This window comes from Lipotes vexillifer, unplaced genomic scaffold (genome assembly GCF_000442215.2).
Source record: "Lipotes vexillifer unplaced genomic scaffold, Lipotes_vexillifer_v1.1 scaffold1396, whole genome shotgun sequence".
In the NCBI taxonomy this organism is placed as follows: Eukaryota; Metazoa; Chordata; class Mammalia; order Artiodactyla; family Lipotidae; genus Lipotes; species Lipotes vexillifer.
This window is the reverse complement of record NW_006777671.1, coordinates 917,397-931,685: the sequence shown is the minus strand read 5'-3', so window position 1 is coordinate 931,685 and position 14,289 is coordinate 917,397. Positions and strand designations below refer to the sequence as shown.

Here is a 14,289-nt window from a genome sequence, read left to right as displayed (position 1 = left end):
TCTTTCCCTTTACTTCTAAAACCTTAATTTCAAAAGATTAAGTTACTGTCACAAAATTTGATCTTTATAAACATAATCTGAGTGTGCCCTTTCACATCATGCTAAAACAAATTTATCTGTAAAGGGCAAGGGAAAGGGACATTTCAACTGAATCTTAGGTCTGACAGTTATCATCACGGTAGTTATTTCCTCATATTTTTTCCTAAAGCAAGAAGCAAAATCAAGGAAGGTTTACATTCCTTTGTTCCTTGGGATACACTGATATAGAGGCCACAAGATTTCTTCAAAGTAGCCAGATTAGAAGTCATTACGCAGTCTACCACTGTTACATCCAGAAAGCACTACAACACAGTGAGACAAATGGAAAAATTGCTAGAGAAGCAAACAATCTCAGTGCCTCAATAAACCCCCATAATCTAATATGTGCTTGCCTATAACTCAGAATCAAATGTTGTTAATTAGACAGAACTACATTACATTCCACAAATATCTTCATGTGTTCCTAACTGGGGCAGGCATCAGTTTTCTATAAATGAAACTGTTTTAACTGTCTAGAACTTTAAAAAGGCTCAGAGAAATTTGTGAAAAAAAAAAAAAATTCTCCTGAAAATCAGTGGGTATCATGTCCCCTTCTTCTCCGTTTTAATTTTTGTGTTTATTTTGCATTTTAATATTCTTGATTTGTCCATGAAGACTAAAACTACACCTTAAAAAAACTTTACACACATAAAAGGTTAAGATACTACTACTATGTAACTTTTCTCCCTAAGGCAATTTAAAAATCAAGTAGTTGTTAATATTTGAAGAGTTCCTGTCTGTTTTTTAAAAAAGCAAAGTACCGTTAGTCAAAAAGATTACTTCTCACACTTTGTGAACCTTCAAGGTTTAGAATGCTTCCATCATGGTCACAAATGACAGTGTTACAATCTGTTCTCCAAAAATACATTTCCTAGTCACTGGTTTAAATTTGTTTTAACTAAAAAAAGTTAATAGTAACTGAGGTAAATAAAATTTTTACAAGTAAAATCCTAACAATTCTTTAAACAAAAAAAGAATATTGAGGCTTTTGATAACATGAATCAATGAAGCATCAATTAACTCTGATGTATTCTGACTTCATTATATGATAACTTTATATTGTAAATCTCTAAAAGTCCTATCTTTATATTTATGGTAAACAACTACACTCATTATGTGTAATTCTGTACACTGAATAAAGTGGGGAACAGCCCTAGAAGCTGTCATGGTAACTCACAAGAAGCTTACCACGTATAATGGAAACTAGACAAACACATATCTAGCGTTTACAAAAAGTTAAACACCAAAATCTGGCACTAAAATGCCAGTGAGGACTTTGGAAAACACGATTTCAAAGTACTTACTTGTGATGGCTACTGCTGTGACGATGGTGATGGTGATGATGGTGGTGATGATGTTTTGAATGATGCTGGTCTTTCTCAGTAAGAGATGAAGAAGATGAATTTGAATGTGACGATCCCAGGCTCTTCCTTTGTTCTTTTGTCTTCTGCAAAACTCTCTTGTACGATAAAGTACAGAGCCAGCATAATAACTTCCCATCAACCTTTTAAAAGAAAATACTTATATTAGATTAAATGTACGTGTAACTGGCTATAAGTGAAACCAGGTTAAGATAAACTGCTCAACTGCTGGTGTGCATGTGCGCGCTCTCTCTCTCGCTCTCTCACACACACACACAAACACACACACACAGACTGTTGCAAAATGGAAGTAAAAATAGACTTTTCCGAAACTTGGGGAAATGCTTATTTAGAGAATCATAAAATTAGAAAGGATAATATGTGGACTTCCATTAGTTTTGAGGCGTTTTTAAATTTGGAGAGGAAAACTTATTTTCTTATTACTAGAAAATAAGCATAACTTGATGACATACTTCAAAGAAACCTTATCTAAGCACTATCATAAATTCTTAAATTACTGTGTAACTACTAAAATGACAAAGTATTTCCCATGAAAGCAAAACTGTTATAGAAAAGATGAGATTGAATGACATATAGAATCGACTCTCATTTGCAGATTTTGTATTGGCAAATTCACCACCTATTAGCTAAAATTTATCTGTCACCCCTAAATCAATTTGTAGCACTTTTGTGATCATACACCCACATGCACAGAACAGCAAAAAAATGTGTGTAGCTAGACCGCAAATATTCCCAGATGAGGTTAACACGGTGATGCTTTGCTGCCTTTCTTCAGCTCTCATACTGTAAACAAGTATCCTTTTCAGTCTACCTACTATCACGTTTTTCACATTTGTGCTTTTTATTAGTGATTTCACTGTTAAAATGGTCCCCAAAGGTAGTGCTAAAGTGATGTACAGTGTTCCTAAGCATAAGGCGGCTATGATGTACTTTATGTGGAAAATACCTGTTAGATAAGATTCATTCAGGCATAGTTATAGTGCTGTTTACTATGAGTTCAATTTAATCAATCAACAATATATATTAAAGTGTATTTAAACAGAAACATACACAAAACAAAACAAGATTAGGTACCGATCCACTGATTACCACGTTGTGACCAGAGGCAGGGACCTACCCTGTATTGTCCATAGGAGCAACAGTTCTATTCACTAACTCAGTGTTTGCAGCAACTTTATAGAACACAACTCTCACAGACAATGGGAGGCCAGTGTCTGCGTGTCAACGGGGAGGAAAAGAGACTTCTTTCCAAAATTAAGACTAAAATTAAATTCCTATCCTCTATTTGTTCAAATGAGAAGTGCTGGAGGAACATGTCTTACAACTAGGGTACAGCTATTGCTGTGGAGGAACATGGCAGAGCCCCTCAAAGAGACAGTCATCCTCCAAATCAACTGAAACTGACAGTCATCAGGAGGCCTGTGTGAATGCTCAGCAGAGAAATGTCACACACATATAGATACCTTTTAAGTCACTGTAGGTAGAGGAAAACAAACATTGGTATAAAATATGAGCCCCATATCAAAAGGCACATAACTAACTTTGAATCATATGTGTTAAAGTGCCATCAGGTATATTTTCACACCAGCAACTTCAAGTAACCAGCAAAAAGGTAAGTGGCTGAAAAGATTTAAAAGCAGTTAGTAATTCTCCCACACCAAATACTAGATAACCAAATAGTACAGAATAGCTATCACAGAATGTTTTTTAAAGTAGAGTAATCCCAACTGATCAACATGAATCTACATATCATGCCAGCAAGGAGAAAATGCACTGTTCCTGCACTTTCATCTAACCACCTGCTTTCAGGGACCCAAAGAATACATCAAGCTTCAGTAATACATTAAGTATAATAACTTCCAACTTGTTTTTTATTTAATTTCCAGATGTCATAAAATAAATAAAACATACCTTTCTTCTTCCTTCCTCCTTCCGATCAAAAGCACATTGTTGTTTGCACTGTTCACAAGTCTGAGGTGGTCCATATTTTTTTTCTGAATTTGTGCAACGCTGACACTTGGTACCAATAAATGCTGCAATTATGTTACAGTATTGACAAGGCTTAGGCTGAAAAAGATATATATTTTCTTTAATTGAGATGTTTTAAAATACTAAAATTTTGCTGCATAAAATATACCCAGTGAACAGGACATATTTTAGGAATTAAGGAAACTGATAGGCAAAAAGTTTTCTGTGAAGTATGTTGCCCTATCATAGTCAAAGACATTTATTATGTTTCTATTCATTTGCTAACATTCATTTCTAGACTCATTAAACTTTTCGTTAGTTAAATAAGATCGCGAGAAATGTACTTATGACCTGCATAGTATGTTATATAATACAAAAGCTACATGTAAAGACGTTTCAATAAATGAAAACAAAGGTACACACTGACAGAAAAGTTTCATGTATCCAATATTTGGGGGAGTAAATTTCTACTAACTTAATATCCTGTTAGCTTAATTACTATATCATTTATTCAAAATACATTTAACAACTTTTCATCATATATGGGTACAGCTGATGCAAGAAATAGGTGAGTTTTCAACTAAAAAAAACTGGCACAAGCATATTTAACATAACTATAACAAACATACCTTGATTTTCTTTGATATTCAAAAGACAACTGAAGATTTTAGAATCCCTTAAGGCCAGAAATTTGACTAATCATGACTGTAATATACCAATAATAACTATAATATACATATAAGAAAAGAACTTATACTAGGGTAACTTCTTGACTTTTGTGACTAAATGCCTGAACTGTGCCACTATATAAAAACTGTCAGAGGTTCTGAGGAAGAGGTAAAGTACAGTTATGCAAACTTTATAAGTAGGTTCTCTACAACCAGGAGTTTGTTTGCTATATTTGACTCCTTAAAGAATAAAATCATAACTTCCCCACTGAAATTCAATATATATAAACATGCACATAATATGACTGTTTTAAAATTTTATCTTCCCATGAGACTCTCTATAGAAAGTTTCTTTCCTGATATATTTTGGTACTTGAAATATTTAAGAACACAATAGCATACATAGCTTTTAAAAGGTCCATCTTTGTGAAAACATTAACTGATCAGCAGCAATAAGATGAAAATATAAGATATACTTACGGTGCCAAATTGCTTCACATTTTGAGCACACTTCTTACAAATCGTGTTAGTTTTGCTGAAAAGGAAATTGTATATCAATGATGAAACTTATGCAGCACGATGCTGAACTAAAGCAAGCAAAGTGTACTATTAGTAGAAGTGTACCATGTGCTTTAGTAGTACTTAAAACTTACTCTAACACAGAATAAGAATTTTTTAAAAATGCAAATGTGAGGATCTTTTTAGGGCTGTATATTATCCAAATTTGCTCCCCTTAATTAAGATAAATGTTTTCATACATTTTTATTGTGTATTTTAAATGGAAGCAAATAAAAAAATCCTATTGTTTTCTATCTAGTTCCAAAATCCTCACACTTGCCACTATTTATGCACAGCACCAGTGGCTATCTAACCTTCCACTGGGCGCTCTCCAGTATTATGATGCTCACACCTACTTGTGAAGAAATTATTTGTTCTTCTCTTAACCTCTTGTGCATGCACTGAGGCTCTAACAGGAATCACTCCATTAAGAAATATGTGCTGTTCTTCCACTGGTAACAAGTTACTAGATTTCACCCTTGGAAGGTAGCTGGTAACACTATAGACCTTTCCTCAGGTCCATGTCAGCACTAACGTTCTGCCATTTTTTAATAGTTTAACAGTAACAGTTTATATTTGCACTTTTCGTTAGCAAGGCTGTACATTTTCCATGCAATAATTTATTTTTTATCTCCTCAGGTATAAAGTCTAGCTGTAAAATACCCATTAATTTTTGGTCAGCATTCTCTCTCCTACCATGCAGAAAGGGCTTACAACTTAAAGCTTAGAAACTAAACCATTTAATTTAAAAAAAATCTGTAACATAAATATGGGAGTACAACCCTCAAGTATTCCTTACAGACAATACTTTGTCTTTAACAATCAAAAACTGTTCAATATACAAACCTCTCTTGTTGAAATTCTGATCTGCAGTAAGTACATTTTACAATGGGATGCGCAATCCGACATTCCTGTAATAAGACAATATGTTAGTCATTACCTATCTCAAGGTCCTCAAAATTTCACGTTTCTGGTGGAAAATTATTACCCAACCTAGTCAAATGCCTAAAACATCAATAAAATCTGTCCCCCAACGTAGAAAATTGAGTGATTTATCAAATAAGTAGCCAATTACAGCATAATTCCTTAGGGAAGGCTTAGGTGTCTTTGTCTTTATTAGATGGTGGGGGTACGCAACAGATAAATTTAAAAAAGCTGTCAGGGCCGATTCCAAGGATTGGTTAAATGTGAAACTACTTATTATTTTGCACCGTTGCTCACAGACAGCATCCCGGCTTTAATGGGATGGGAGGAGCTCCAAATCATAGAGCATTCTGTTCCCAAGCCAGACGCTTCGCTTTCCTGGACAGGGAAGAAGGATGCCATCAGCTTTGCGGCTTCAGGTTCCTAGCAAGAAAGTGCAAACACCGTTCTCTGCCTCCCGGTGGAAGGAGAGGACAGACTAGACAGAAAACCGAGATGAAAACATCTCCATCCCGGGGTCTCTGCGGCATAGACAGGTGGCTGCCTCACGCAGCCCCACCCCTGAGACCCCTCAACGTTGCTGGGGCCCGGCCCCCTCCTGGGTCGCCTGGAAGAGGGCAGGGTTCCGTCCTCCTCTCAGGGGTTTCCCCAGCTGATGCCCAGGTCCTCGGATAACGGGGTCTCTGAGTGAGGAGGCGAGGGCTCCAAACCCCCAAGGCGCCGGCGAAGAGAGAGGGGCTGCAGTGCAGCGAGCACCCAGCTCCCTCGGGCTATGGCCGAGGAAACCCCGCCCGCCCACCACCCAGCGCCCACGGACCTTGCAAAGCTGCTGGCCCTGGGAGAGCTCCTCGAAGGGATAGCGCTGGGTGCACTTGGTGCAGGCGTACAGGGCCGAGGCCGCCATCCTGCTCCTCAGTCTCCTCCTCCACCGCCGCCCGCTCCGAGGCGGGGCCCTACGGGGAACTCGGGCGCCGCCGCCGCCGCCGCCGCCGCCGCCGCCGCCCGGGCCGCGGGCTCCTCCTCCTCCTCCTCCTCCCCCTCCCCCGCGCCCACCAGAGCCTTGACGCGAGAGACCAAGGTACTGCAGACGCAGCCGTCTCCCTCCGCCTCCACTTCCGCCCCAGCCCACCCAGTGACGCCGTCCCAGCAGCTCCCGCTTAGGCCCCGAGAGCGGCGGAGGGAGACGAAGCGGATAGCTCGCTGCGGTTTAGCTGCGCGGCGACGGATCCGCTTCCTCCTCGGCCTCCCTTCCCCACCCCTGATTGGCTGGGGCGGCTACTGCGTCACTCGGTCGCTCCGCCCAACTCCTAACCCCCGCTACGCGGGGAGCTCCCACAAAGGGAGGAAGTCGCTGACCAATAAAAGCCCGACGCTCTCAGCGCGCGAAAGCCGCTTTAAACTCACCCCGCCCAAAGGTCCCGGTCGCGGCTTTTCCTAGCAGCCAGTCCCAGGTTTGGGTGGGAGCTTCCGAATCCAATTGGGCAGTTGTTTGCGGAGGTTTACTCTCTGCTCCTACTGTTTTTTTTTCCCTTGACTTCTATTGGACTAAATCTTTAAGCTCCCTCTCATTCTATTTGTTATTGGTCGAAAGGTAAGTACCTCACGTGGAGAGGCGTCCCCGAGTCAAACTCACGCTCTCTCCGGCGATTAACGCAAGGGAAGTGATGGAGTGTTTTGAGCTTCGCGTTCGCTTTTATTTTATTACAGTCATCCCATTCAATCGCCACTGGAGACAACACAAACCCTCGCCCACGCTTCCCTTTGGAGAATGCCCGCCCCTGTGCAGACCCCCTTCAAGAGCCGCCCGGTAGCCAGCCAGCCCAATCCCTGCGGCCCGCTACCTTGTGACGTCACCGAGGGAAGAGGCGGATTCTCCTACCACCGGAAGACGTCAGATTTTTTGATTGGCTAGCCAGGACGTCCGTTAGGACGTGTTGCGCTTTTGGTGTGCGCTCCGAGTGTGGGCGGCCCTGTGGGGGTGTGTGGCAGGGGTTTCCAGACCCGGGGCCCACACACCAGCCCCTTCCATCAGGGGTTCGGTTTAGGGTCGCCCCTGGCGGGCGGCTCTCGAATCCTGAAGAACAGCACGCGAACCCGGACCCTCCCGGGGCTGCGGAGGTCGGCAGGAAGATGGCGGCAGCGTCGGTCTCTGAGACTTCGGCTTCTCAGTTCTCGGTAAGAAGCGGTTGACGTTCGAATAGGCCCTGGGTCGGTCCTGGCGCCCCTTTGCTTTTTCTCACTCTTCAGAGCGTTCTCGGCTCAGTGTCTCCATTTTGGGGAGCGGCGACGCGCGCCTAGATCGCCACTTGCTACCTCGGCGCCCAGCGCTCCTATGTCAAGGTTGCACCCTTCCATTTAGACAGGCCGGGCACGTCATTCCCCCCCCGCCTGCCTCTTTCATCTTTCGGCCTAACCCCCCAGGTTGCCGAACGTTGCCTGGACTCGCAGGGATGACTACCTACACCTTGGCCTGCGAGAACAGGGCTCCTGGGTCTCGTGGGTGTAACGGCCCCTCTTGGAAACTCTCCGCGACCAGGTGGGCGCTCTAGTCGGCTTAATGGGCAGCTGTTGAATTGTACGCAGTCTTGAGTGCTTCTGCTGATTCCTTTGCTTGCAGTGCCTCCCCCTCCCATCCTCCCAGTAACTTCGATCTGTGCTCATCCTACCTCGAGCGCGCGCGCTTCCCACCTCCTATATTACGGTGACCTCAATGTGTAGTAAATGCCCTTTTAGAGAGGCGACAAGGGGAGCCAGTCTTAAATATTGCATTGGCCTCTACAAGAGCCACCAGCCTATTCAGTCACTGGTATTTTGTGGAATTGGAGCGGGACCTGCCGCATTGGGAATAGATAGGCTGTAAATGTGAATGTGAAGCAGCTCAAGCTGGAGCCATTATCTCTTCATCTAGCAAATGCTGAGTGTCTGGCGTACTTTTAGGCTCTAGGATTACACCGATGAATAGGGGAGAACCCCTGCTCTGAAGGAGCAAAGCACTGAAGAGAAACTACACGTAATTAAATTATTACACAGTACAGTTTGATAAATGCCGCCCCGCTAGAATAACCTAGGCGAGAGTGATTAGCAGTGCTTGGGTAGAGAGGGTGGAGCTAGCTGGGTGGTGAAGGAATCGGAAATGCTTGTCCCAGGAACAGAAAAGGAAGGAGAAAAACTCACCGCAGGCATTTTGGAATATGTGCCAAGACAAGAGGTGTTTTCAGAAAACTTGTAAAAATTTGAATTTAGCAGAGGTAGTGTGGAGGTAGAGTTCGGTTACATGAATTATAAAAATAGGTTAAAATATGAAAAAAGAGAGAGAGAGGAGAATATCAGGGTAAGGTTGTCAAAGAAGTTAACGGGGAAAAGCTTAGGGGGACAGTAAAAGCAGAGTCACCTTGGTGAAAACACACTTTTCCTCAGTTTCAGCTTTTGGTGACTGTTGTTAAAATTTGTGTTAATGAGGCCAGAAGTGATCTTCAGAGTTTCAGCACTGTGGGGGTAGCAAGTTTGTAGAGAGGTCAGGGAAGATTAAGAGGAAGGAAGGAAGGAAACAATTGGAGTTATCCATGAATTAGTGAAAGGGAAGATAAAAGACGAGCTATTAGACTATTAAGAAATGTCATTAAGTAGATGGATGAGATGATATAGGAGTTGTGATTAATCAGATTTAATCAGGAGAAAAAATAATTAAACATAATTGGGAAAGGAGGGCTTTTCACCACTTTCAAAACAGCACTTGGAGACTGAGCAAGGAAAACTCCTATAAATGTTGATTTGAGCTGAACTCTGCCAAGGCCACCTAGCTGAGAGTGGTTACTGGGATGTGGTCAACCCTTAGTCTTTAAGAAACCTTGGACAGAAATCCTATAGAGTGTTTAATAGGAAAGCATATATATTTTTATATGCTAAGCTCAGCTTTAAGTGGATTCGAAATACTCACTAAGAATACCTAGGACCCTTTACAAATCAAAGTATAACTTTCTTAACTTTACCTGCTAAATCAAAATGTCTAATTTGGAAGTCACTATGTCTCAAAACAAAAATTACTAAATTTAACTTATCAGTGTATAAGAAATGGCCCTGCTTAGATACTTTAACTGTCCTGTCAGAAATAAGGCTGGCATTTCCAACAGAATTTAAAAAGCACTCCAGCTTAACATATAGCCAATCATAAAATAAGGCAACGAAAGAAGACCTTTTAAAACTACAACATGAACTCAGAAGGCTACTCATAATGAGATTTCAGGGTTGTGAACATTAACTATTTCTATTGTATTTAACATTGATAAACCCAGCATAGGTATAGTAAATGGAAATGCTTTTAGGAGGCAAGGAATTTTATCAGGTAGATTCACAAATAACAGTCTTTGGGAAGCAGGTGCAATGTAAATCTCAAATGTGAACAACATGGAAGTAGGTGATACTTTTGAATTGTTCTTGTAAGCATTCTTTTTCTGCAACAACAGCAAGAAGAGTAACAACTAGCAGCTAACATTTATTGAAAGATTGCTATGTATTAACCGACTAGTGGAGAGCCTCAGGAAAATAAGTATGATCAGGCATAATGATAACTGAAAGTACAGGCAGCCTAGTGTTGAAACAGAATATCTTTCCTGTTTTTGTTTTAAATTTTCCCCGGTAACCATGGTCAACACTCTTAGGTCACTTTGGACTTAATTAATAAGCTAATCTCCTAATTGGTCTCCCTGGCTTTTTTGCCAGGCCCATTGACAAACCTGCTCTGTATTTCTCTTAAAAATGATTTATGAATGTATCATAGATTTCATAACTAAATATATAAAGGATTTATTTTTGAGAATAATAAAATGAATACCTTCATGCCCCTTAGTGCATCTTCCTGCTTCTCTTTTACTCTCTCTCACACACACACACACACACACACACACACACACATTTTGAGATTATAATAATATATAATACTAGTATAGTACTATCCGGCAGGCATTTTAAATACTTTTTATTTATTAACTCATTTAATCCTCATAATAATCTTATGAGGTTGGCATTAGTATTTCCATTTTTGAATGAGCAAAATGAGGGACAGAGAGGTTAAGTCAAGGTTACACAACTAGTAAATGATAGAGCCTCTTTTATATTTCTGTATAGTATAGTATTTTGATGGGCTTTGGGGTTTTTAGGGTTGTTCATTTGTTTGCCAAGTATTGTAAACAGTCCTGTTGTGATCATCTCTATATGTTCACATGTGCAAAATTTTCTCTAGCGTGGCAGTTCTCAGAGAGTGGTCTGAAGACCTTTGGGGGTCTACAGTGTCCTTCCTTATCCAGCCACTTTGTGGGAGACCAGATTCTTCATGGACATCAACCAAAACAGAGAGAATGCAGAAGCAAATAAAATCTAGCAGCCTTCTTTAAGCCAACAGTTAAAGAGATTTGCAAAAAATGTAAAACAATGCCACTCTTTTCACTAAATTTTTTGGATGACGTAGTTATTTTTCATTCAAAAATTATATTTATGATAACATCATGGGTTTAATATTTTTATATTAGTAAATATCTTTAAATTTTCTCTTTTAATTTTTCATATGATAAATATCAATTGATATAACCCACATAAGCAAAAGCTTTTTGGGGTCTTCAGTAATTTTTAAGAGTGTAAGGGCGTCCTAAGACCAAAAAGTTTGAGGAGCAGCGATTTTTGAAACACAGGTTTGTACTGCGGGTTACAACTTAGTAATGGGTTGTAGTGTATGTTTAGAAACTTATGACTGACTTTTTTTTTTTTTTTTTTTTTTTTGAGGAGAGAGAGGAAATAATTCAGTGAAATGCTGGGTCATAGAGTGTGTGCATCTTTGGCTTTATTTGGTAATGCTGAATTGTTTCCCAAAGTGATTGTACCAGTTTACATTCCCATCAACAGTCCCCTTTAATCTATATCCTCTTTAACCGGTGGTGTTGTGTCAATTTTTTTTTTTTGCTGAGAGATGAGTGTGGTGTCCTGTTCTTATTCTTATTTGTGTTCTCTGATCATTGATGAAGATACACTTTTTTCTTCATAATTTTACTAGTCTTTTGTGTGTTTTGTTCTTGTTCTGTGAAATGCCTCTTAGTATCTTTTGCCTTCTTTCAATTGGTTTGTCTATTTTTTTTTTTTTTTTTTTTACTGATTTATAGTCATTCTTTACGTATTCTGGATGTTAGTCAACTATTAGGAGTCCTATAATGCTCTTTGGCTTGTTTTTTTATGATATGTTTTGATTAGCAAGAGTTCTTTATTTTAATGTAAAATTTATTCTTTCTTTAATGATTATTGCTTTTTGGCTAAATTCTTCCTTATAGCCAAGGCCTTAATGATATTCTTTATTTTTCTCTACAGATTTTAAAGTTGGGGCCTATTGTCTTTTATTTGCTTGAAATTAATCTGTGTGCTTATGAGGTAGGGATGTTTTATTTATGATACGCATTTCAACATTACTTGTTTAAACTCATCCTTTCCCAGTGGTTTACAATTCCAGCTGTCAGTATATTAATTTCCATATGTGTATGGACATGTTACTGGGCTCTTTGTTCCACTGTTGTATTTTTCTATACTCACTGTCTTAATGCTTTCCTTTTTTTTTTTTTTTTTTTTTGGTCTGAGAGGCCAACTATCTTCCTTGTTCCTCAGAAGAAATGGTAGCTATTCTTGGTCCTCCGCTGTTCTTCAGTAGAAATTCTAGAATCTGGTATTGGAATTTTGATTGAAATGGAATTGAATTTCTAGTTCATTTTGGGAATAACTGATATCTTTAGGATTTTGAGCTATCTGAACATGTTATTCCAGTTTTTTGGAGTAACATTTATTTGAACATTTTTCAGTAAAGTTTTATAGTTTCAGGTCTTGTATATTTATTAAATTTATTTCTAGTTACTTTATTTTTATATGTTTTCATAAGTTGCATTTTCTAACTAGTATATAGAATTATTATTATTGCATATTAATTTTACTCAGCAACTTTCCTAAACTCCAGTTCTAATAATTGAGGGTTCTTGGTATTCTCTGTTGAGACAGTAATAATCAGTGAAGTTTGGATTCTTCCTTTACAGTTTTAACATCTGTTATTTCTTTTCATTATCTTAATGTGCAGGCTAGGAAATAACAGCACAACATTGACAAGAAGTTGTCTTGTAGATTCTTTGCCTTGTTCCTGAATTTTAAAGGGATGTTTTAAATTTTGCACCATTAAATATGTTGCCACTTTTTTGGTAAATTTTCTGATTACCATAAGAAAAAAGTTATTTAATAATGGCTAGATATTAAATTTTATTGACTACTCTTTTGCATTTGTTGCTCATATGGATTTTCACTTTAAAGGCATGGATTGCATCAAAAGATGTTCCTAATGTTCACACAGTTTTAGATTCCTGGAATAACCCCGCGTTGGTCATACTGCTTTATCTTTTCTGTGTATTTGTGTATGGTCTGCTAAATGGTATTTAAATTTTTATGTACCTGATTTTTATTTCTTCCAGCTGTGTTGCACATTACATTTGAAAAGAAGGCAAGTAATAGTACATTTTTTTATCATCCTTCACACTTAACACAGTGTCATACACAGAGATGTTTAATAAATATTTGAGGGGACTTCCTTGGTAGTCCAGTGGTAAAGAATCTGCCTTCCAATGCAGGGGACACGGGTTTGATCCCTTGTCGGGGAACTAAGATCCCACATGCTGTGGGGCAGCTGAGGCCACGCGCCACAACTACTGAGCTCACGTGCCTCAAGGAGAGAGCCTGTGTGCCGCAAACTACGGAGCCCACACACCCTGGAGCCCATGCGCCAAACTAGAGAGAGAAAAAGAGAAAACCCGCACGCCACAGGTGGAGAGAAGCCCAGGCACCACAACGAAGAGCTTGCATGCCTCAATCAATCAATCGATAGTCTTTTTAAAATATAAATAAATAAATAAAAAATAAATATTTGAGTTGTAAGTGTTCCTAAGTAGGATGTTTGTTCTAACAACTAAAGCTACCAGGAAAGAAAGTGGTCAGGTTAAACATTTTGCCTTTAATCCTGAAAGTTTTTCCTAGAATCATATCATTTTAGTCGGAAAAATATTTGGAAAGAGGACTGGATTAGGAGCTGGACTTGGGCTCCTTAGTAGCTGTAAAACCTGAAGCAAATGGTTTATGTTTTCTTAGCCTCTTTTTTCACCTACAAAATGGGGACAGTAATATTTGCTATGTTTGCTTCATAGGGTTCTTGTGATAATTAAAGGAGAATATGAGCGTGCTTAGAGAAAACAAGGTGCTAACAAATCTAAGATACCATGTTCATTGTTCTGAAAATAAATCCAAGTATATTTTCCTGAACTATAAAGTGGAGATACTTTCTTACTTGCTTACTTGTCAGGAATGTTGTGAAGATCAACCCAGATAATGAAAGTGTAGGTTGTAAAGTGCAAGGTGAGTTTGAGGTTTATGGGTTGTTTCTAATATTAATATGAGAGAAGATAGCATAAACAGTATGCTTAAAGGATCCTTTGCCCTTCCATAGTTTTCAGGTACCATGATTGGATGCATATGGCATTGAAGACAGAAAATTATTCTCTCTTGAAATCTTCCATAATTCCAGATGACTTGTTATTTTTAGAAAGGGCTGTTTGCAAGGTTAGCTCTTCGTTGGCATCTGTGAACTTGAGTGGTAAACAGTTTCCTACACAGATCTAGAACTTTAACCTAAATCAGGAAAGAGT

General features: G+C 39.3%; 2 protein-coding genes across 2 annotated transcripts in view; one reads left to right on the top strand and one right to left on the bottom strand.

Moving 5' to 3' along the window:
• FAM76B (family with sequence similarity 76 member B) overlaps nucleotides 1-6,482 on the bottom strand; it is an 18,845-nt gene extending 12,363 nt beyond the window's left edge. The window contains exons 1-5 of the mRNA XM_007451256.1: nucleotides 6,396-6,482; nucleotides 5,501-5,565; nucleotides 4,577-4,631; nucleotides 3,372-3,527; nucleotides 1,383-1,582 (exon numbers count right to left, since the gene is read on the bottom strand). Of these exons, the coding sequence (XP_007451318.1) occupies nucleotides 1,383-1,582; nucleotides 3,372-3,527; nucleotides 4,577-4,631; nucleotides 5,501-5,565; nucleotides 6,396-6,482 (563 nt within the window). The remainder of the gene's footprint in view (nucleotides 1-1,382; nucleotides 1,583-3,371; nucleotides 3,528-4,576; nucleotides 4,632-5,500; nucleotides 5,566-6,395) is intronic.
• Nucleotides 6,483-7,510: 1,028 nt separating this feature from the next.
• Nucleotides 7,511-14,289, top strand: part of CEP57 (centrosomal protein 57) — a 46,587-nt gene continuing 39,808 nt past the window's right edge. The window contains exon 1 of the mRNA XM_007451255.1: nucleotides 7,511-7,753. Coding sequence (XP_007451317.1) covers nucleotides 7,709-7,753 — 45 coding nt within the window. The 5' untranslated portion in view covers nucleotides 7,511-7,708. The remainder of the gene's footprint in view (nucleotides 7,754-14,289) is intronic.